The 23585-nt window shown below is 35.7% G+C and overlaps 1 protein-coding gene across 4 annotated transcripts; it reads right to left on the bottom strand.

Moving 5' to 3' along the window:
• Nucleotides 1–548: 548 nt before the first annotated feature.
• On the bottom strand, nt 549–13418 carry LOC132606722 (phospholipid-transporting ATPase 1-like). Of its 4 annotated transcripts, XM_060320339.1 has the most exons (9): nt 13293–13418; nt 10661–12930; nt 7299–7650; nt 6251–7037; nt 6006–6129; nt 5570–5789; nt 2407–2865; nt 2004–2303; nt 549–940 (listed from the first exon to the last, which is right to left on the bottom strand). In XM_060320339.1, the coding sequence occupies exons 2-8, from the start codon at nt 12447–12449 to the stop codon at nt 2102–2104; spliced, it is 3933 nt and encodes a 1310-aa protein (XP_060176322.1). In that variant the 5' UTR covers nt 12450–12930; nt 13293–13418; the 3' UTR covers nt 549–940; nt 2004–2101. The 4 variants fall into 4 exon arrangements, with proteins under 4 accessions (XP_060176322.1, XP_060176323.1, XP_060176321.1 ...); XM_060320340.1 differs by having other exon boundaries at nt 549–913; nt 10661–13397; XM_060320338.1 differs by having other exon boundaries at nt 2008–2303; nt 10661–13397.
• Between the last annotated feature and the right edge of the window lie 10167 nt (nt 13419–23585).

The raw sequence follows: 23585 nt of genomic DNA, 5'->3' as shown, positions 1-23585 counted from the left end.
CGACCTCCACTAGGAAACACGTCCCCGAGGTATTGTTTATCTTCTCTTATTTCTTATGCATTTATATAAACAAAGGTTTTTTTGTTGAACAGTTCCATTGTGCATGTCTATAAACTAGTTGGCACGCATATGCAATCCAATGGAAATAAATGTCACAAGATAACTTAAAACGAAGGAATTGCCTGAAGAGGTTCTACCACGTAAGAACGCTCTTTAATGGAACTTTAGCCTTAGCTGGTCATGTACAGACAGTTTTTCAGCGGCTCAAAAACTTTATTGATAATGGCCTGGCAGCTTTGCTCTAATAAGACATGGGTCTTAATAGAAGAAAGAGGAGAACTTGTCATTCCAGTACAGGTTAACTACTACATCAACTACACTATGAAACAACTCAAACTAGCCCCCTGTTCAGAGCTAACAAACCAACGGCTGCTCTTATTAAAATAAGAACTTACACCTTCACTCGACATGTAAACCTTTTTTATATCAGATAGAACTTTGAGCATGCTAAAATGAAAGGAGGGGTGACAGATTTTTAAAGACACATGTTCATGAACCGTGGATAAGTTCTTTTTCCTTTAATTTGTTACATATAAGAAACCTCAATCTTTACAGGTAACTATGATACACTTGCATTTCTCTCCTCTTTTCTCTTTCGTTATACGAATTGCTGGAATTAAGCTGAATACCTAACAAGCAGCCTATCATTTTTACTTCTTGGAAAACAGCCCAATAGTTATCAACAACAAATAACAAAAAACATTCAAAACCTTTATTAGTCCCGTCGCCCCTCAACCAGATGCGTGTCTTATGCTGTTCTTCAATTCTCGACGAACTTAGCTGAGTTAACCCTCGCTTCCCCATCTTTCGTTACATGGTTCCGCCATCTCGTTTTCACTGTCACCGATTTCACCTGCTGACATTGAGTTGGGTAGTTCATCTGAAGCATTTATGAGATATCATAAGCATGGAGAAATTAATATCTTCAAAATTAATATCTTCCATGGAGAAATGGCTTTGCATAGCAAATGTAAGTTACCAGGTATGAACTATGAAGCAATCAAAGAACTCACAGATCATCCCACAAGCTACAGCTAAAACTAAACATGCAACGAACCATACCCAGAAAAAAAAAAAAAACACATGCATTATACAGAAACTATTATGAAGCACATATCACAACCAACATGACGGATTTTGGTTTTCTTTTGATGTACAATTGTTGTTGTTAAGAAAAAGAAACTTGGACCTTAACTCAAGTTCGCTGATGAGATGAGGATTGTCTATGAACATATAAGGAGACAACAATCCGTTCTCTCCGCCAATGTGGGATACTTAACACCTTCCTCTCCCGGCACGCCCAGGACTAGACATCTAGAGCATGAACAACAATAACATGAGGGGTCAACACTGGATAAACCAACAATTTGGATGGGTGTCAATCCGATACTATGTTAAGAAGATGAAACTGGGCCTAACTCAAGCTAGCTTATGAGATGAGGATTGCCTAAACTAATGTGGGACACAACAGTTGATGTCACAGATTGCATGCTCTATCAAGTCTTCGCTCTTCTTAGCCTCCCCCTTCCCCAAGCACCAACTGAGCAAAAGTAAAATCCGTATCATAACAAATTTTCCATCCCTACACTACTGACTCACTTGATATAATTTGAAAAAGGGTAGCATGTCAATGCCAGGAATCAGAAAGATGGCATTGGTAATTTTTAGCATTACTTAGCTGCACTTCTCCAAAGCATAATTTAATAATTTGTGACAGGATGCTGCCAACCTCTTTCTTAACTGTTATTTTAACTCTAAAATGATCTATAATAACCAGATGATAGTGAATGCGGAAAGCTAATGAAACACTAGAGAAAAAATTCCTAAAGGTAGAGTTATTATTTACTTCCAACTCAAGAAAAAAAAAACTTACATCATAGGCATGATACAGAAAGATGGAAAGACAAAAAAAATTAACATTGTACAGGAGTAAAGTGACTTACCTACCTACTTCTAATCCTGCACGCCACAGGAAGCCAAGTATAGGGAAACTCAAGGAAGCTACACCAAATAGGGTGATTGACAACATAAACATGAGACACTAGCTTGTATCATGATCTGTCTTAGACATAAAATAGCTGTGGCTTTTCCTCGTGATCTCTGCTTCTCTAGCAATCTGGATGTCTGAAGGACGGAAACTTTGGTTTATAACTTTGACAATAAAGCGAGGAAGCAAAGCCAAAACTATAATAAGCAAAATTGACAGCCAGTAAGTAGGCGACTTTGCCAATTGAAAGATTGTACTGCAAGAAGACAAAAGAATTAAGTTAGTACCATGCCATAGACCTCAATAACTTTAAAAATGCTTAGAACCAATATTATTGGACTTCACAAGGAAATACTAACTTATAATTGGGGAAGACAGGTATTAAGTCCAGCACCACCAAGCAGCCATATGTGATAATAATTGACCCCCATATTGCCATATGAGTAAATATTAACCACCGCTGCACGTCCATTGCCAAGTGCATGTTTACAAGGATTGCAACAGCGATTGTCCATAAGCTACCCATACTCCATATGTCAATATCGCTCTGATCATAGATGTACACCGGTACATAAAAGAGTACAAGACTCTGCCACACTGTATCAAGCATTGTGATCCAGAAGAGCTTCATGTTGTAACTCTCATGTCTATAGCCAGCAGCATAGAGTTTTGGATACTCCAGTAGCGTCTTATAACTTAAGTCCTTGTCCAGGATACCAACAACTAAAGTAGGTATGGAAGTATAGATGAGAGAATAAAACACACTACTCCAATCTGTCAACGCAGATGTTGTAGAAAACGCTGCATACAGTATGTACCTAAAAATTACCAAGTATAGGAATATGGTCAGATCACAAACTCATTATAATTTTAGTGTTGGATCATCAAACGCGAGAGTTTGACAACTACAAGAAGAGGGGCCAATAATGCATGACAAACATTGTAGATTTGATAAATAAAACTCAAGTATTCAGCATGTAGAAGACAAATAGTAAGAATGTGTCCTCAGCATAGCAAAAGCATGTCGAAGGCACAGCTTACAAAGGGAAGAACTCACTCTCTCTATCCCAGTTTGCGGAGTTCCTTTCCTTGGTAAAATTTATCAATGATGCTAAAGAACAAGCGCAACCCCCCGCCAAACGCCCCAAACCCAAAACTCACATCAACCATCTGGAGATTAGACCCGATGTTTTTGAGAAGAGTGACAATAAAGAAGCAAATAACCAATATGCTTTCTACTCTCCTTTTACATAAACTGCAAACTCAGCTTAAAATTTTCCTTCATTCTAGGTCACATGACACTATTGTCAGAGAAAAGCTTCTTTTCTTGGATCCCTTGGCATCAATGTCGTATTGTACGGTCATTCAGGCCATCCGTTTTAAGCATCAAGAAAATCTGCCTGCACTAACTCCTTAACTGCTTTCCACAGTGCTATACTACAACACAATACCAAGTATAGTCCCACAAGTGGGGTCTGGGGAGGGTGGAGTGTACGCGGACCTTACCCCTACCTTTGTGGGGTAGAGAGGTTGTCTCCGATAGACCCTCGGCTCAAGAAAGTTGTTTTTTCAGAACAGTTTTGAAAGAAATGCAAGGAACAAAAGATATGATGCAAATGCTGCTCCACGATGCTATACTGAACATCGATAATCTTCTTATCCCGAGTTCCTCTAATTTACAGGAACTAAAATATTCTTTCGACCTACTCAAATGATACTTTCCTCCCCCTCCTCTGCTTTACATAAGCAAGCCTCATCATTTCCTATCAAACAAGGTCCTCTACATGCGAAATAGGGAAATGTTGTAATACGCGGGTAAAGTAGAAATTGCAAGTTTTAAGCTATGAATTTCCCCCCTCAGATATTGCCTCTTCCATTAGCTTGACCCTTTCTTCAACTTGTCAATTACTGGCTGCCACACATTTTTACCTTTAAGGTTTTTTCCCGAGCAGCCCCAAAGTATGCTATCAGTAATATTGCCACTTGCCACTAACATCCACAAATCCGCACCAGAATATGAATAATTTGCAGCTCCACAACTGGTACCATCACTAATTTCCATATGTTTTGATACGTAGAACATAGCGTTGACAATATCAACAGACATCTTCAACCCACAGGTACTCTTTGGATTTCAGCATTTCAATTTTCTGTACAAGCGTCGGTTGAGTTTTTTTTTTTTTTTTTTCAGAATGAAAGTATCAGTTAGAATTAACCATTATTAGTAGAAGAACGTGGCTTTAGCTTGCCAATGCATTGTCAATGTTCCTGAACCTTTTCAAGGTAGAAGATGGATTCCATAGAGAACACTAAAACTATCATAGATCTCGACAAAGACACCATAACTAAACTCAACCCCAAAGAGAAATCAAATGCTAGAATAAAGAGCACCACATCACCGAAAACGTTTCAGTCACGAATGAGGAAGCAATCCATAGTCAACACAATGATTAGCCACTCTCATCCAGCAGAACTCAAAATCCTTACTAAACAGAGACAACTTTCAACCATGAATCATTAAATAGGGCAGCCCAGTGCACAAAAGCTCCCGCCATGCGCGGGTCTGGGGAAGGGCCGGACCACAAGGATCTATTGTACACAGCCTTACCCAGCATTTCTACAAGAGGCTGTTTCCACAACTCGCACCAGTGACCTCTGGTCACACGGCAGAAATTGACCCAAAGTAAAACATCCTTAAACATTCCTTTTGTTCAGTATCTCTGCTCAAAAGTCCCATTATATTGGATGCTAAAACACACATGTAAAGCAACAGCTCTTCCAAACCCAGCAGACTTCAGAATCTATACATCCTTGATTATTGGAAACTGCCCGTTGTTCCTCTTCTCTAACCCACTGATCATCTACCCTAGGGACAATATTGACTTATAGCAGAACCTATCGGAGTCTTTTGACATCTTAAATGCTCAAGAGACAAAGCCAATAAAGAGATTATAAGGTTAATTCACAAAGAAAATATACAAATGGGCATTAGACAAATGAAAACTATTTCAGACAGGCACGTGATGCGTTTGCATAAAAAAGAAAAGAAAATATCAGTCATAAGCTCTTCCTCAAGCAAAATGTACATATTCAACTTGTTTAAGAGTTCGTTTCCTTCGCCTTTTTTTTTTTTTGAATAACGAGAAATCTCTGAGGGCTAATGTCGTACGGTTCGAGCTCGGTGGATAATTGGAGCGCCCTCTACCCATTTCCATTTACCAGACTTTTGTCAGCGGCAAGTTCGGATGTGTCAGGTCTCGAACCCGTGGCGTGCACCTAACTCACAAGTCCACGACTTGTTTAAGAGTTATCTTAATGTATTATGTAGGTTCTCTAGTTTTTGGTATAATGCTTGTATACATGAGTTTCCCACATCAATAAAATTATTTATCTTTTTGAACAATAGTTATTTTAATGTATATTTTCCTCTTTTCTTTTCATTTTCTTTTCAGAGGGAAGGGATTCATGTTGTTGCCCAATATCATACAAAAGAATGCAGGTCAGAAGGAATAAGAAGAATACCAGAAAAGCATGAAAACAAAAACAGCATTTCTGTAAAAGTTGTAAAGAACCAAATAACCAACTCGCTGGTAATTCCAATGTCCATGAACAAGGAGCAATCTTTTCAGAAACCGAAACTGTCCCATAGCAAAATCTGATGCCATCACTGCTTGCCGCCCTTCTTGACCACATATTCCAACACCAACATCCGCCATTTGGATCATTGAAACGTCATTAGCCCCTGGGAAGTTTATAAAATTAGATGCATTCAAACACAGAAAATCATCCCATGAAATGCATCTCAAAAAACAGTAATGCAATGCATATGAAAAAAACTTAAAAAATGACCTCAAAACTTTATGCACAAATCATAGAATTGCATTCTTCCAACAACCAACCAAGATTCTGACATAAGATTTCCCTTATACAGACAAGGCACCGAATCTAGCTAACTCACCATCACCTATGGCTAGTGTCATATCATCGGTGCGGCTCTTTATTAGGTCAACAATTCCAGCCTTCTGCAAGGGAGCAACACGACAGCAAATCACGACCCTACATGAGGTTGCAAGGTCGAATAGCTGTGGAAGGTTTGCAATCACACAATTAGGACTCAAGCTACATAGAAAAAGCAGAGGCAATATATACCCTCAAAATGCATATTATCACAATAAAGCTTCAGAAGGGAGATAAGGTTCATACGTCGGTCTCGAGATCTTTCTCTAGGATGTATACCAGACTATTCCCATCAATTATGAGTGCCAAAGGTCCATCAGAAACTCCTTCCTCTCTTGCATGCGGCTCTGGCAAATTACTTGACTTCATACTAGCAGGAACTCCGTGATAACCATTTTCTGCATCACTCTGGCATGTAGATATTTGATTACAACTTGCAGGGTTTACCCTAAATTTGACCTTAGCATCAAACAATAACCTCTTGCATTCATTTTCTGAAGTGCCATTAATGATGATCCGCTGCATGTCTGAGGTCAAGAGTTTGCAAGACATACCAATTGAAATTGCTGTTTCTTGCTTATCTCCAGTAAGAACCCAAACCTTCATTCCTGCTTGGCGCAGAGACTCAATAGCTTCTGGTACGCCCTCTTGTAGTTTGTCCTCAATTGCGCTGGCCCCTAGTAGAGTCAAGTTGCATTCTATAAGAGATGCTGTTTGGCGCAACTTTGCTGATCTATCAGTCAAAGATGTGCTAGCATTCTCATACATGATTTGCCACTCCTCCAGTTCTTCTCCCGTAAGATCCCTTGCAGCAACAACCAGGGTCCGCAAACCTTCAGACGAGTACTCATTCAAATGGCTACGAGTGGCATTTTGTATGTCGTCGTGGCTTTTGTGGTCTTTCCTTAAAATGCTAAACATTGTAGTATCAGCCCCTTTGACCAAAACTTTTACAGCACCGCTTGGGAATCTGATTACCACAGACATTCTTTTGCGCACACTGTCAAACTCATGCAGTCCCAAGACATCCAATCTGCAGCAGCCAATAAATCAGTCCACAATTCTGAAGGATGGAGAACAGACTATTGCATGAAAAAGGTTTATTTACAACAAAATAAAACAAACAAAGTGAAATTTAAGGAGAGAAAACAAATTATGCTTTGTAAACATTCCAATGTTTTAGATAGAGTACATCACACTTACTAGACTAATCCACATTATTTAGTTGAGAAGTTCTAAAAAGCATCAATGTGCAACTACCACCATATTAGAGACTTTGAGTGAGAGCAACTACCTTAGTTTCTCACCATTGACATCAATCACAATATGACCAGATGTCCGTTCACAAAGTGTATATCCATACGCAGAAGCAGCAGCAACTAGTGCTTGTTCGTCAGGAGATTCACCTTGATACTCAATGGTGCCAACGGTGTCATGCACTTCATCCAGTGCAGCACATGAAGATGAACTATGGGTAACAATAGGAATCACGGTATTACATGCTGCCAATGTCATAAAGAACTCGTGTGCAGCAATCCTCTCTTCTCCAGCTAGCTCAATATGTAACAATTCCATGAGTTCAGAATCAGTTGGAATTTCTGAGTTAAGCCTCAATTTTCTTCCCCTTGAAGGGGCAGCTGTTGGTTCTGCGCAAAAGATTACAAGAGTAATTTCCGGTCTGCAGCACAAGCATAGCTAGCGAAAAGAGAAATCACAAAAGGAAACACCACATAACGTAATGCAGTTTGCACTTCAATATCATTTAATCTGCAAAGATATGCACCCGCACAATTACCCATTCGATAAGGCATATCATTGAATCGAATAGTAGCAATAATTAACTAAATAAGCTTTTTTATTAAGTACATAAATTCCATTAAATCATGGGCAAAAGATCGCCTGTATACAAGAGGCATACCAAAAAAGTAGAAAACCTACAAAAAGATATATGGTTTCCGGCGAAAGACATCCAATCTTCTATTTAACACAGAACCTCATGGGTGCACCAAAAAGAAATAAGTGATAAGAACCTACTCAATTAAAAAAAAAAAAAAAAAAAAAAAAAAAAAACTAAATACATATAGTAACAAATAAAATTTAATACTTTATCTGAACACATATTTTTTCTGATAAGGTAAAGTTTACTAAAAAGTACCAAGATGGTACAAAATTATACAACCGCTGCCATAACAGAGCAGCTACAGACCCCCTAACTCCTCTAGGAAATCCATATATTGTTCCATATTTTCCATAGAATTCCAGCGCTCTATTGTTAGGTTTCTTATTCCAAAAACTTCAGCTCATCATAGTTTTATCTAAATTTAAACTACAAAAAAAGGTACCTAATTTGTCTCACTTGTTACCTTAGAACGTGATTTGCGTCAATTGGGCACACATACTTGCTTTATTTTCTTTGTGGTTCAGATAATTGGGCAGAATCTCCTTCTCTTTACTCCTTCAAATGTTTTGGGACACTCAGTTCCGTTTCATTCTCGCTACTTTCTTATCTTCATTGATGACTATTCAAGAAAGTCAGTTGCATCGAATTTGGGTTTTCTTAATGAAAGATTGTTCTGAGTTGTTCTTCATCCTCCAAACATTTTATACTAAAATATAAAATCAATTTGGGATTTTCATTCGCGATCGTCAATGCACAAAAGTATTTCATTTTTTGATAACGTAATAATTTCATTGATTTGGGACAAATTCACGTAAGCCAAAAAGTAGAGAACCTCACAAACAAAACATCATTCTCTCAAAAGACATCCAATCATCTAAGCAAACAGGGCCTCATGGGTGCGCACCAGAACTAACCAAAAACAAGAGTTATTCCTCAAATGTACTAAGTTATTTTCCATCTCTTCAAGAGCTCTATTATCCCTCTCCTTCCCTATAACCCATATGAGAGCTAACCGGCAACATCCATGCTTTGCAGCTCTTCTTTCTTTCTAAAAGCTTAGTTGTATAGCATGTCCTTCATTTGTTCCCAATATTGTCCACTCCACACACAAAAATAGTTATCTTCTAAATTTCAGCGGCTTACGAAATCTCATGATATTATTATTAGACCTCTCACTCTTAAATTTTATGGCATATAATCTCAGCATTCTTATCATGGTTCAGTCTGCCCATTCTTTTGTTTGGTTAACCATATGCATTCATCTGTTGTCTGGAATCAAGTCTCACACTTTGTCTTATTTCCACATACCGTTATATTCTTTACCTCCTCGTACTTTTAGGAGCACGTGTTTTGTTCATATTAGCCAATTGAGCTCCCAAATGTGTGTTTATTGGTTATCAAGGGCTCAAAGCGACATTGTTGCTACTCACTTAACTTTCGTCATTACCTTATGTAGCCACATTAATTGGAACTCAACCTTCATCATTGCTACTCATTTATTTCATCGGATGCTGACAAGAACAATAGATTATGTTACTGTATAGGGTCTGTGTTCACAAAAGATTGGGAGCAAGAAAAAGGTAGCTCATCGAACAAAACCATTACGTCTCCTTTGGATTATCAGAATAAAGAATTAGAAGATTGCTTCACAAGAATGTTATGAACGTAAGAAATATTGCTCTTTTATGCATGTGGTGTGGGCCATCTTGTGCGCACCTCGACTTTTCCATAATCCACCTGGTACCTGCTACCTCCCACCAGCACGGGTACCGGGTAACTCTACCCACCAAGGCTTAGGCGGATGGAAAGATATCAGAAGTGTTTTTCTGCCTCCACTGGGATTGAACCTGAGACCTCATGGTTCTCCTCCCACTTTATTGACCCCTAAGTCACACCCTTGGGTATAAGAAATATACATATCAATTTTTCTCTTCTTTTCAATCAGTTGTTTCATTTTTATTTTTATTTTCGGGTGCAAAATGAGAACTTATTGTCAAGCAAATTGGATTTTTTATTTTAAACATATCACAATGCACAATATCATCTCTAGGTAGACAAGTCAAGTAGTCAACTAATTGGAGCCTTTGGGTCCAGGACTTGTACGACACATACACAAGCTAAAAGCATACAAGATTTGTATAGCTTGTACAATTGCAGTTGAAAATAAGCTCATTCCACAATATCTAATGAACTCAAATATAAGGAAAGGAAGGAACTGCATCAAGCAAGGCTCAAACTAACTGCAACAGGTACAGATACTACTATTAGCAGATTGGGGCTTTTGAGGCTTAAGTTACAAATCTGTTATTTCGTAAAGAGCACCTAGTTTGTACACACCATAATGTGAGGTCACAATCAAGAAATATAATAAGCAGCTGAACTTGAACAAGATATGTCCATACAAACTCTTAATTGAGAAAAGATAGCGTCATCAAGGAATCAATCATTAGCCATTTGACATTTCTGATCCGGTGAAATCAAAGACTTAACATTAATGACGCTAAAAAAGAGACTCTGCTTTCTGGATTCCTATTCCTTTCTTTTAGTTCTTAAAACCTCCATTTTTTGATAATAAGTTCTTTTGTTGCATTCATTTCTTCGATTCCTTTTCACAATGCATAATAGGTAAAACACTTCTAGTATTCTACATAGTTGACTGTACATAGTTTGATAATGCTAATGATATAGTAATACAGGTTAAAAGATTTAAATTATGTTCGGAAAGTACAATATGTATGATAAGTTGATAACCATACCTCCAAAATCTGTGTTTGATGATGCACCTGCAGCAGAAAGGCTCCCATAATTCTTTCCCCACACACTTGCTCTTTTAAATTCCATCTTATTTTCAGTAAGTGTTCCTGTTTTATCTGAGAAAATATAACGTATCTGACCCAAATCCTCGTTGATATTCAAGGATCTGCACTGAAACCTTGAATTACTGTTATCGTCATACATGTGCCTGTCTCCAATCATGAAATACGACTGTCCCAAGCGAACCAACTCCATGGTGATGTAAAGAGATATGGGTATCATTATCTGGAAAACTATGACGGAACTCAAAAAGGAGAAAAATGTTTCCATAGGAATCCCATAATATCTATACCGTTTACCAGGATGTGTTCCTTTTTCAGAGTAAATTTTCCGGTAATAAGGCAGGGTATCAAGCTGCTTCTCGTGTTCCTTCAACCATAGACACATCCCGATTGCTACTACCAAGCACATGACAAAAAGAAAAACAGACAACCACAGTGTTTCCCGATTCATGTAGGTTTCCAACCTGCTTCTTTTAGAGGGAGATGCCGCACTGTTTAGCATAGCCTTGGTCTCTTGCCCAGCATAAACTGCCACTCCTAATGCCCATTCTGTGTTCTTCAGCTGGCAACCACGTAAGATAATATTTGACTGGCTGAGTGGAAACTTATGCCCGTTCAACTCCATGTTGGCTGTGAACTCATAGATATTCCTGTTAGGCTGTTCACATCTGATAACTCCCGAAAGTGTCTCCACTTCATTCGCTAATGAAGTTGTTTCTTGCCTAGCATACCTTGTCTTCAAATTTGATTCACCATCTAGATTCATTGTCTGGATATAAGCAATCCCACTAGGATCACTTGTTCTTAACAACACCATATCACAAGGAATTGTCTCATCAGCGAGGATCTTCACAACCTCACCAACCCTAATATTCTTCCATCTTTTTAACTGAAACTCGCCAAATTGAAGTACTAGAGCCTCCCGGTTATTCTCATTTCTATCTGATCTGTGTCTTCGCCAATCCTCATAACCATCTTTTATAGCTGTCACAGAAAGCACGAAAAGAAGAGGAAAGAGAGATACAGTTCTCCCAAAAACTGCAAGAGGTGGAAGCTGATTCAGAGCAGCAATTGCTAAAAAATATAAATAAGCAACCCGGTGGAACTGAATGAAGAGATTTTTAGGCAAGAAATTTATTATTGTATATCTGCTAGTTCGGATCTCATTTCCAGTGAACGCAAACTGATCGTTGGTCTTTCTTGGATCATTGACATGGATCAACCTCGCGTTACTTCCATGTAACAAGTCATTATCAAGCTGCATACTTTTCTGAAGACGTCTCCGGGATTTGTTTAGCTTATCCTGGCCACGGGATGAAGACCTGGACTCATCAAAATGTCTCTGGGATGACGTCCGGGTGGACGCTGCTCTAGATGAAGCCACCCTAGAAGAATCACTGGATATTTCAAAGGTAGTTTGCTCGTGTGGTTGGTCTTCGGTACCACCCCATGATACATAGCGTTTCCTCTCCCGTGAAGGGTTATTTGATGAAAATGACTGTAGCTCAACTGTCCGATTTGTATCTTCTAGTGATTGATTACCTTCCTCCACCTCCTCTTTCAAGTCACGTAAATTGGTCCCTGGTAACTCATCCAAATCACCGGAACCTGATGCATTCTGGGGGAGACATCCCAACGAGCAGATCCCTAATGACGAGTTATTATGATGATTAGGGCTTGGTGCTGAAGAAGGCTCAGACGATGACAGCAATGGCTTGCCGGAAGTCATAAATACCCCTCCAATGAAATCGCATTACGAAAATATCAAACTTAAAACCCCAAGATTATCTCAGATCCCTAAATTATCCACAGATTAACCCCCTGCTAGTTGAAAATCTTGAGCTTGCCTTTTATTCCTTCATCAAACATGTGGACTACGAACATCGGAAAGGCCACAAATCATTATTTATCTTGATTTGCTATTGAAATGCTCAAACAATCTATAACCAGAATAGCTGTGCTCAAATTCTTGTGCCAATACTTGATGGAATTTCTTGCTTAATCCTCAAAAAGCCTTGTGATATTGCAGATTCCAAAAAACCCCACCAAAAAGAGATGATTTTTTCCTGTAATTTAACTTGTGATACTGCAGCTTTCAAAGAAACCCCCCCCCCCCCCCAAAAAAAAAGATGATTTTTTTTTTTGCTGTAATTTAACTTCAAGATTGCAGATTCCAAAGAACCCCACCAATAAAAAGATGTTTTTTTTCCCTGTAATTTAACTTCAAACGATCAAAATTCTGAAAGTGGCAGAGAAAAAAGGAGCAGATTTATACGAAAGCTGATGCATTTATCATCTGATCCACCAAATATTGAAAACCCAAAAGCCAAATAAGGCACAAACATAAGAAATGAAGAAAAAATAGAATAAACAGTGATCAAACTAGATCTCAAAAAGTAACAGAATTGAAAAAAAAGGAACCAAATGCCTTAGATAAAGCGTAATTACCCCCCAACAATGCAATCCAATAGTGAAGATGACAGATCTAATTAAGCAATATAAGAATAGAAAAGACAGATCTAGGTATTGCGATCAGCTTAATTCAAAAACAAAAGCAAAAAAAAAAAATAACCTGTTTTTGTAGGAAAGCAAATTATAAAGATTGAATTTTTTTATTTTTTTTCTTGTTTAGGACAAATGTTGATGGAGATTGGCCGGAACGAGGGGAGAGAGAGAGAGAAAAAAAAAATAATAATAATAATAATAATAATGGCTTTTATTATGTATTGTGTTTGGGGTTTTCTTTCTTTCTTAACTCGTCGGTGCTCTGTATCTCCCCCTTGTCCCACCGGTAAAGACAATTTATTTTTACTTTCCAACTTCCATTCCCTTTTCATTCATTCTTTCTTTCTTTCTTTCTTATTATTATTTATTATTATAAATATAAATATTTGGTTTACCCAATAAATTTCTTTTTTTGTTTAATAGGAGCATGTTTGGATGGGCTTGTCGTGAGTTAGGAATTCTAAGTAGGCGTTTGGCTATGAAAATCAAATATTTTTTACTTTATTTGAAATTATGAAGTTGGAGTTGAAGATAGAGTTGTGTTTGGTTATACTTTTTGCAAATAATATTTGGTTGTTTGAATGTATTAAAAGTGGGGGGAAAAAAAGGTGAAAATAAGGTTTTAGGTGTTTTTCAAATCTTGGAATTTTTATGACCAACCGTTGATTTTTAAATAAAGTGAAATAAATTTTCAGAAAAAAAATGAAAAATTTTCATGGTCAAACGGGTCTTAATTTATGACTTTTGGTTTATTTTTGTTATTTTTACTTAAAAGCACTTTTTAATTTACCCAAATACTATAAAAATGCTTAAAAACAATTTTAACTTTAAAAGCACCTAAAATAAGTCAATCCAAACAGGATTTAGATTGATTACTTACGTGTGCTTATATTTCAAGAAAATGTTTTGCATAAAAGTCGTTTTTTTATGTTTGGTATGACGGAAGTGGTTATTGTGATTATCTCATTTTATATACTCCATCTGTTTCAATTTATGTGAACTTATTTCTTTTTTAGTCTGTGTTAAAATGAATGATCTCTTTTTTAATTTGGAAACAAATTCACTTTATGAAATGATTTACAACCACACAAATATTCAAGACTTATTTTGAATCACAAATTTCAAAAGTCTTCACTCTTTCTTAAATGTCGTGTCCAGTCAAATGAATTCACATAAATTAAAACGGAGAGAATATTACTTACTTCAATTGATATTTAAATATGAATACTATTAATTTTAATACGTGGACCTAGCTTAGCCTTGCCTTCTCTTTTAAGGACTCAATCAGAGAGCTTGAATGCTCCATTGAGTTGAGTCAGAAATCCACTATATGTATCACTACCTAATAGTGACATGCATTTTAGTGCTAAGTGATAATGAAATGAATGGATCATTCTACCTTAAAGCAAAAGGTCTCGATTTGAGTCTTGATAATTAAAAATTTCATAGTACACTCCTTATAAAATGAGTTCTACGCTACACGAATTTGGATTAGTGGATCAGTAATTCCAGATAACGTATGGTTAAACAAAAAAATCAACGAATGGCCTCCAACTTCCATCCCCTTTTCATTCTTTCTTTCTTTCTTTTTTTTTTTTTTTTATTATTATTATTATTATAGATTTGGTTTAACCCATAAATTTCTTTTTTTGTTTAATAGGAGCCTGTTTGGATGGGCCTGTCATGAGTTAGGAATTCTAAGTAGGCGTTCCGCCATGAAAATCAAATATTTTTTACTTTATTGGGAATTATGAAGTTGGAGTTGAAGATGGAGTTGCGTTTGGTTATACTTTTTGCAAATAATATTTGGTTGTTTGAATGTATTAAAAGTGGGGAAAAAAAGTGAAAACAAGGTTTTAGGTGTTTTTCAAATCTTGAAATTTTTATGACCAACCGTTGATTTTCAAATAAAGTGAAATAAATTTTCAGAAAAAAATGAAAAATTTTCATGGTCAAACGGGTCTTAATTTATGACTTTTGGTTTATTTTTGTTATTTTTACTTAAAAGCACTTTTAATTTACCCAAATACTATAAAAATGCTTTAAAACAATTTTAACTTTAAAAGCACCTAAAATAAGTCAATCCAAACAGGATTTAGATTGATTACTTACGGTTTGCTTATATTTCAAGAAAATGTTTGCATAAAAGTCGTTTTTTTAATGTTTGGTATGACGGAAGTGGTTATTGTGATTATCTTTGTACTTTGATTTTATATATTACTTACTTCAATTGATATTTAAATATGAATACTATTAATTTTAATACGTGGACTTCGCTTAGCCTTGCCTTCTCTTTTAAGGACTCGATCAGCGAGCTTGGATGCTCCATCGAGTTGAGTCAAAAATCCACTATATGTATCACTGCCTAATAGTGACATGCATTTCAGTCCTAAGTGATAATGAAATGAATGGATCATTCTACCCTTAAGCAAAAGGTCTCGATTTGAGTCTTGATAATTGAAAACTTTGTAGTACGCTCCTTCCTTATAAAATGAGCTCTACGCTACACGAATTTGGATTAGTCGGGTCAATAATTCCAGATATCATATAGTTAAACAAAAAAATCAATGGATAGCCTCCTTAAGGACATGACTTTAACTTTTGTCCCTATTAAGAAGATTATTGCAAAATATAGACATCCACTAGAATTTGTGTTCCAACTTCCACATTTCCATCTTCTTCGTAAGTGTCGTAAAGACTTTTTTTGTTAAAAAAAATAATTATTATATACAAGGTAGGGGAAGGGAAAATGGGGAGGGGATTACAATTTACAACGTGAGGATTCGAACCCTCACCAACGACGTGAAAGTTCGAGTAGCCAACCAACTGAACTACTAGATCGCCCTACATAAAAATAAAATAAAAATTAAAGACTCGTTACTTATTTATGATGGTTTGGTTAGAAAAAATTGAAAAACATCATTATTAGATTCTGCCGAGTTTGATTGTTGAAAAAGACAATTAAGTGAGTCTATTGATTAAAGAGTCCTATAAAATTAAAGAGTATTGTTTAAGGGGAGACTATCTCCCGATAGTTTCTATGCTTTATTTTATATTATTAATTTTCTCACATGTAGTCACTTGACTAAATCATATCTAGGTATTATGTGTCTTTAGTATATTTTTCTTTGTTGTCTCTGATATGTCGTTGTTCAAGATTTGCAATTGTACTTAGCTTCTGTATATTGTCTTGTTATTATCGATCCCAATAGATTTTGGATCAAATTTGAAGCAAAAACGTGATGATGATATTTCTCAAAAACTTTTGAAGATCCGTCCTAAAACCCTAGTGATTGCTTACACTGTAAGAAAAATGGAATTTAATTTTTTTTTTTTATATGTTAAACGTTTTGTATTCGATGATAGTTCATAAACATTAACTCAATTAGAAGTATGATAGTTGATAATTGGGTCGTACACTTCATGTGTTTGGTGGGTCTACTGTGACAGTGAATGTAGGCTCAACCCAATGAGGCTTACAATAAGCAGATCCATCAAGGTTTCATTAATTTCAATTAGATCCCCTCTATAATTAATCCTTATATAAATACAATATCATGATTATTTCATACCATTTATTGTGTTTGTTAGTTATAGAGGTTTTGTCTTGTGAAATGGTAGTAGAAAGCAAGACATAGTTCGTCATCAATATGCAGTATGGCTCAAAAGCTACACAACTATCCTTGATAATCTAAATTATTTTCGTGTCATAATATCACGTTCGATCCTAATTTTATTATGTTAATATTTTTACAAGGTCTTGTGCCAAAGCCATCTTTCAAAAACTGCTGCTGAGCCGCTCCAATTTATGAATAATTTATTTCAAAATTACAACACAATTTATCCTAAAATCCTGATGATTTGTTATAACTTATGGCATGCCCATCCATCAGAATTCATGGTGGTACATCCGACATGATATTCTGTATCATATTTTGGTGATCAATCATGAATTGTGGCAAGACAAGTCTTTTGGCGATTTGCTAAGAATTGAGCTCCCACTTCTGATATAGAGCTTACTTTCACACTTTAAAAAAGAAAACATATCAAAAATTAAATAATGACACAAATGATTTCTAAAAAATGTCATGTGCTTTTTTTCCCCCAAAAAATAATCATTTATCGACAATATTAAAATGTATCCCAATTAATGAAAATATACATTAATTTAATAACTGATAGAAGGAACGGATAGAAAATAAACTGTGGTTTTGATAAAGGAGAATCATCCTAAATGGAAAGTTTTAAGATATATGGAGTACAAACTTGCGTTTAAGGTTAGATACCTTAATTTGTATTGCACTTTTTGTGTGGTAGAAATATTATTTTAACCTACATTAAATAGGAAATGAAAGTGTAACTTTCTCACTACATAACCTTGAATCCTAGAAGTCAAATCTGATCACCACCCTCTCTTCTTGGAGATCATTTACCCTTTAGTGGAAGTGCAGGAACAGGAATTTCTCGGGGAAAGGCACATTCACAGCAACGCACGTATAATTCTTGCCTATCAGGTAAAGATTTACCTCCGCGGAAAGGATGATTCATTTGGATCGACATAAGTCCAACTACATTGCCACGTGAAATGAATAGTTTAGCTAATTGATGTGTCACCTTGATGATTGAGGACTGACAGATGTAATAGTTATCTAAAAATCTAATTTGATATTTTTAAATTTGTTTGGAGTATAATATAACTGGGTGAAACATGATGAACTTTTTTCCAAACATCATTTTGGATAAAATTCCTCCATGCTAGTCATGTGGAATATTCTTACGTCTCTACTATTATGGAAAGCTTACATTTAGGTACTTGTATTCTTTTTCCACACGAAGTACTATTAAGCTTCTTAACTTTTAAAATACTTACATCTATATGTACTGAAGTCAGTATCAATATTAGAGGCATTGCTTGTTCATTACAATCATTGTAACAGGAACATCACATGCATTAATGTTGCCATTACAAGCATTAGTCATGGCCGAGGTAGGTCGGAATACGGAATTGAATTCGAATAATGCTAAAGTGTTACAATTGGGAGTCACCCCATGCTCTATTGTACTTGTGGGAATCTCTTTTGCCACTAAGCCACAAACTTTAAATTCTTTTGCAAAAAGGATTCGATAAGTTTGAAAAAAGAACAAAGTAACATGATACAACACGATAACTTCCTGGGGATCATCATCCTAGTTCTACACATTTGGAATTCAATAACTTGAAAAGGAAATTAATTATGTTTGGAATGATGTAATTTCTTAGAATGGAACGACTTCTATAGTAACTATTCCTTTTTGGTTTCAATTTTTTAAAATATGGGTAGTTTTTACGTTGATTCTTTTTTTTTTTTTTACCTTTTGACGTGAAATTTAAAAAACATTGGCATACAAATGATGTGTCATAACCGAGTACGATAAATTTGACGTTTTGAACAATTTAGTTCAATTATTTTAAAATGACAAAACTAGTACTATTATGATCTGCTATTAGAGTAGGTAAAGGTCAATGATGATATGTGAAATTAACCCGTTAAATATGAGATAAATTTGAGCTTCGTATTATACGTTAATCTTGATTACCAAAAACAATACTGCAATGAAGGATGAACTAAAAATATTACAACTGTCTGAGTGCTTTATTATTTTAATGAAATTAATGTTACAACTACAATAATGTAGACTTTGTTGGAATTTTAAGGTGTGAATGGGAAATGAAAAAAGATAATCTTTTGGAGTGCACCCAAAAGACACTTTTTGGATTGTAACTCTCCATCTCATCCTTTGATTGTCTATAAATTCGGAGGAATAACCTTATTTTTTGCATTGAATTTTTGGACTCTTGCATACTTTCTTACAAACAGAAAATTGAGTCTCTGTGTGATTTGTTGCTGAATTAACGTTTGTTGGGATTTGAAGTACCGCTACGCCATCAGCAGGCATGTTCATTTTACCCTGGGAGGAAGTAATCCATAACCTCGAGTATAGTGAGGGAATTAAATTCCTTAAGGACACACACTAAATTCGGTGATTTCGAATATTTTCAATTTATGCATTTTACTATTTTCCAGATTAATTCAAGTTTCTGATTTACTGATTTTGAACACAGATATACTAACAGATTACATGGATCAAAAGAAGGGAAGACTAGCCAAGGATTTATAGGAAAGAAAATCAAGAGACAGAAGTTTGTATGAACCTATTTCCTTTTTAGTCTATGTCAAAATGAATGACCTGTTTTCTAATTTGGAAACAAATTCACTTTATAAAATGATTTACAACCACACAAATATTTAAGACTTATTTTGAACCACAAGTTTCAAAAGTCTTCACTCTTTCTTAAATGTCATGTCCAGTCAAATAAATTCACATAAATTAAAACGGAGGGAGTATTACTTACTTCAATTGATATTTAAATATGAATACTATTAATTTTAATAGGTGGACCTAGCTTAGCCTTCCCTTCTCTTTTAAGGAGAGCTTGAATGCTCCATCGAGTTGAGTCAGAAATCCACTATATGTATCACTACCTAATAGTGACATGCATTTTAGTGCTAAGTGATAATGAAATGAATGGATCATTCTACCCTTAAGCAAAAGGTCTCGATTTGAGTCTTGATAATTAATAATTTCATAGTACACTCCTTCTTTATAAAATGAGCTCTACACTACACGAATTTAGATTAGTGGATCAGTAATTTCAGATATCTTATGATTAAACAAAAAAATCAACGAATGGCCTCCTTAAGGACATGTGTTTACTCCTTAAGGACATGTGTTTAGTTTAACTTTTGTCGCTATTAAGAAGATTATTGCAAAATATAGACATCCGCTAGAATTTGTGCTCCAACTTCCACATTTCCATCTTCTTCGGAAGTGTAGTAAAAAATTAAAGACTTTTTTTTGTTTAAAAAGAAAAATGATTACATAAGGAGTAGGGTAAGGGGAAATGGGGAGCGGACTATAATTAGTGGCGGAGTCAGGAATCTGGCTAAGGGTGTTCAAACTTATTAAGTAGATATTTTTTAAATGAGTGTGTGCATCAAAAAAAAAAAATCGAACTACATCATCATTAGCTTTGCGGTTTTGCATTGTAGTTTGTCTTCAAAGCATAATCCATCACTAAATTCAAATGAATTTTGATTTTTTGATGAAATTTTTAGTTGAGCAAAGAAAATCACTCAAGGAAGTCCAATAAAGAAAATCACTAGACACAAGTAAAATAAAATGGTTGGAACATAACAAGAGAGAATAAAAAAAGAAATAGAGAGGGACGACACAAGCACCATCTTTGATAGCGTTTAACAGGTGGAGACTGTGAGATTTTAAACAAACTTTTTGAAGTAATTAAAAAGCAAATGAAACAAACTTATTTTAAATAAAATTTATAAAACTATTAGCCCTTCGTGTGAGGGAAAAAACATTAATAAATTTAGAAATATTTTTTATAAATTTGGTTGAGATATTTTCAGGTATATACATAAAACTTAATAGTAATTAATATATTAATGAAATCATGAATATAACATATTTATTATAATTATTGCCTGCATTAAACTAAGGCCTCATTTGTTTGCACTTAATGGAAGTCTGAATCTGAATGGTTCAGACTTTAGACCATTAAGTACATTTGTTTACATTAAGATCTAAGCACTTGTTTGGTCTGAATAGGTCTTAATCATTAAGATCTTGAATAAAGTCTTAATATCATTAAGAGGTATTTTGTATGGATAACTTTTACCACTAGCTCCATCTCCCCCTATCCCCTCACTCCCACCACCCATCCCCTACTTACCCACCACCACCACCACCCCACCTATCCACCCCCACTACTACGCACCCCACAACCCACCCACCCCAACCCTCTAATACCCATCACCCATACCCTAACCCCCACTCACCACCGCGCACCCCACTACCACCACCGTACCCCATCCCACCTACCAACCCCTCCCCTCTCCCCCACCCAAAAAAAAAACCCCACCAACCATCACTACAAACATCTCTATCATTACTAGCAAACATAAATGTTGCACATTTTTATCAAATAATATTCTTATTTTATTAAATTTGTATTTATTTTATAATTTTTAATTCCGATTTTATTTGAATTGTATATTTATTGTGTTTAAATAAATACATTATGCACATTCAGATATTGAGAAAACAAACAATCTAAGGCCTTGTTTGTCCATAGATACGAAAAAAAATCATTTTTTTTTTTGGAATTTTGGAGTTGGAGTTGGAGTTGTGTTTGGTCATAGTTTTTGAAATTGTAGTTTTGGTGAAATGTAGTTGTAAAAAAGTGGGAAAAAATTGAAAAATAAGTTTTTTGAGTTTTTGGTATTCCGAAATACAACTTGAAGTTGTATTCGGAATTCTCATGGCCAAACGCTGATTCCGGAAAAAAGTGAAAAAAAATTCCGGAATAAAGTGAATAATTCTTGTGGCCAAACGGGGGCTAAATCATTCAGTGTTCAGATCTAGAAACAACATCTTAATTATTCAGATGTGTATTCAAATTCATACGTCTTAATCTTAATGAAAACAAATGAGGCCTAAATCACAAATATAAACATACCTTTGTTATTATACTTTAAGTCTAATATTTTACAAAATACTTAACCGAAAATGAAGTAAAGAAGGTATTGGCCATATATATTTGCCTACTTGCATCCTATTTGACGACATCCAATAGGGCCTCTATCACCTTAACTGTGCTTCATCCCCTCATACATCGTTCTAGTATACTTATTAACAGTGTGTTTGAAATTCAAAATGTGAACGAAAATGCTGTAGTGGTGGACTGAACCCGCGAGATGAGACCGAATTTGAACACTCTTTGCCACTGAGTTGTGTCATTTGGTTGTGCAAAGGGTGTTCAATATATAGTATATGTCCACAAAATACAGTATATGACCTATATGTTGGAAACATTAACAATATTAATCAGTAAAACGAACAATCGGATCAACGCTGCGTCGTGACAGACCACTGCCTTAAAAGGGATTTCGAACCGACCACGGTGCAAATCTTTTAGCCCGATCGCTCCCCAAGGTACAACACTTCCAAACACTTGCACTAGTGGCTGGAAGTTTGTAGTTTGCACAAACTATTGCCCAGAAATTGGAAAAGAATGGTAATGTTGAAGTAGAAGAAGAGATGTGTTTTTGGTATATTTTCAAAAGAAGTCTCCACCGAAATATATAGGTAGGCTAGGATCAGAAACATCCCCTAATGTTCAGAAAATGAAGCGCCCACATTAAATATGAACGAAATAAATAAGGTCATTGAATCTGAGCCATTTAATTCAAGGGAATGAATTTAGGACATCTTATATTGTAACCATTGCATTACCCATATAGGAATTCCAACAATCCCCCACTAATGCAATGGTAAAGAATAAGACTAATTTTTGGGCAAAAGAAAAAACATGTACTCAAGTGTCAATATCTTTCGATTTGAATTAACACGTAGTAAAATGAGGCAACAACAACTATCCAAAAAGTGAAGTACTCTTGAACTAAATGGACATGAGTTGAGACCCTCACAACACACACTGTATCCTCAGTTTTATGCAAACTCCGCGATACTAACAAAGTGCTTTTACAGTCATGCACACACCTTGGTCTAATGAGTGCTCTAGAAAAACGACCCAAGTCTTTCATAAAAGGCGACCACACCTTTACACTCAGGTAGGTGATTCCATTAAGTCTATCTCAACATAGACCACCTTAAGGCTATGGAATCATTAAGAGCAAAATAAGTTCAGCCTTCTCATATCAAGCGGTGAATCCACTAAGTGCTTCTCAATAGCACCACCACAGCGGGTTATGGAAACATTAAGAGTAAAACTCAAGTAAATCCATCAAGTGTGTCTCAAACGCACACCCACAACGGGTTAAGAGTAAAACTCAACCTTACAAAACACTACCACACGCCATAGGAATACGATAGGTATGGGTATATTGACGGCCTATATGTCTTCATTTTACCACAAACGGGTATCTACCATATTACCTCAATCCATGGGCTTTATCCCTATCCCCCTCGACGTTTCAAGAATTATTCTCTTTGCCAAATTTTTTATTAAAGGATCTGCCAATTTTTTCTCGGACCTTATAAATTTCAAGCTTCAACAATTGCTTGACAACATCATGTCTAACGCAAATGTGTCTTTTTTCAGTTTGTACACACTTCTCTTAGCAATTTCAATTGCCTCCTGTGAGTCACAATGTAAAGAAATTTGTGTAGCTTGTTCCCCCGCAATGACACATCTGCCAATATTGGAGATCCAGATCATCATTTACAAATAATAACGCGTGAGTTATTTTAGGACTAATATATTTTCATGATTAATATTTCT

Source organism: Lycium barbarum, chromosome 8 (genome assembly GCF_019175385.1).
Source record: "Lycium barbarum isolate Lr01 chromosome 8, ASM1917538v2, whole genome shotgun sequence".
NCBI lineage: Eukaryota > Viridiplantae > Streptophyta > Magnoliopsida > Solanales > Solanaceae > Lycium > Lycium barbarum.
The sequence above is the reverse complement of the archived record's forward strand: the minus strand, read 5'-3'. Positions and strand labels throughout refer to the sequence as shown.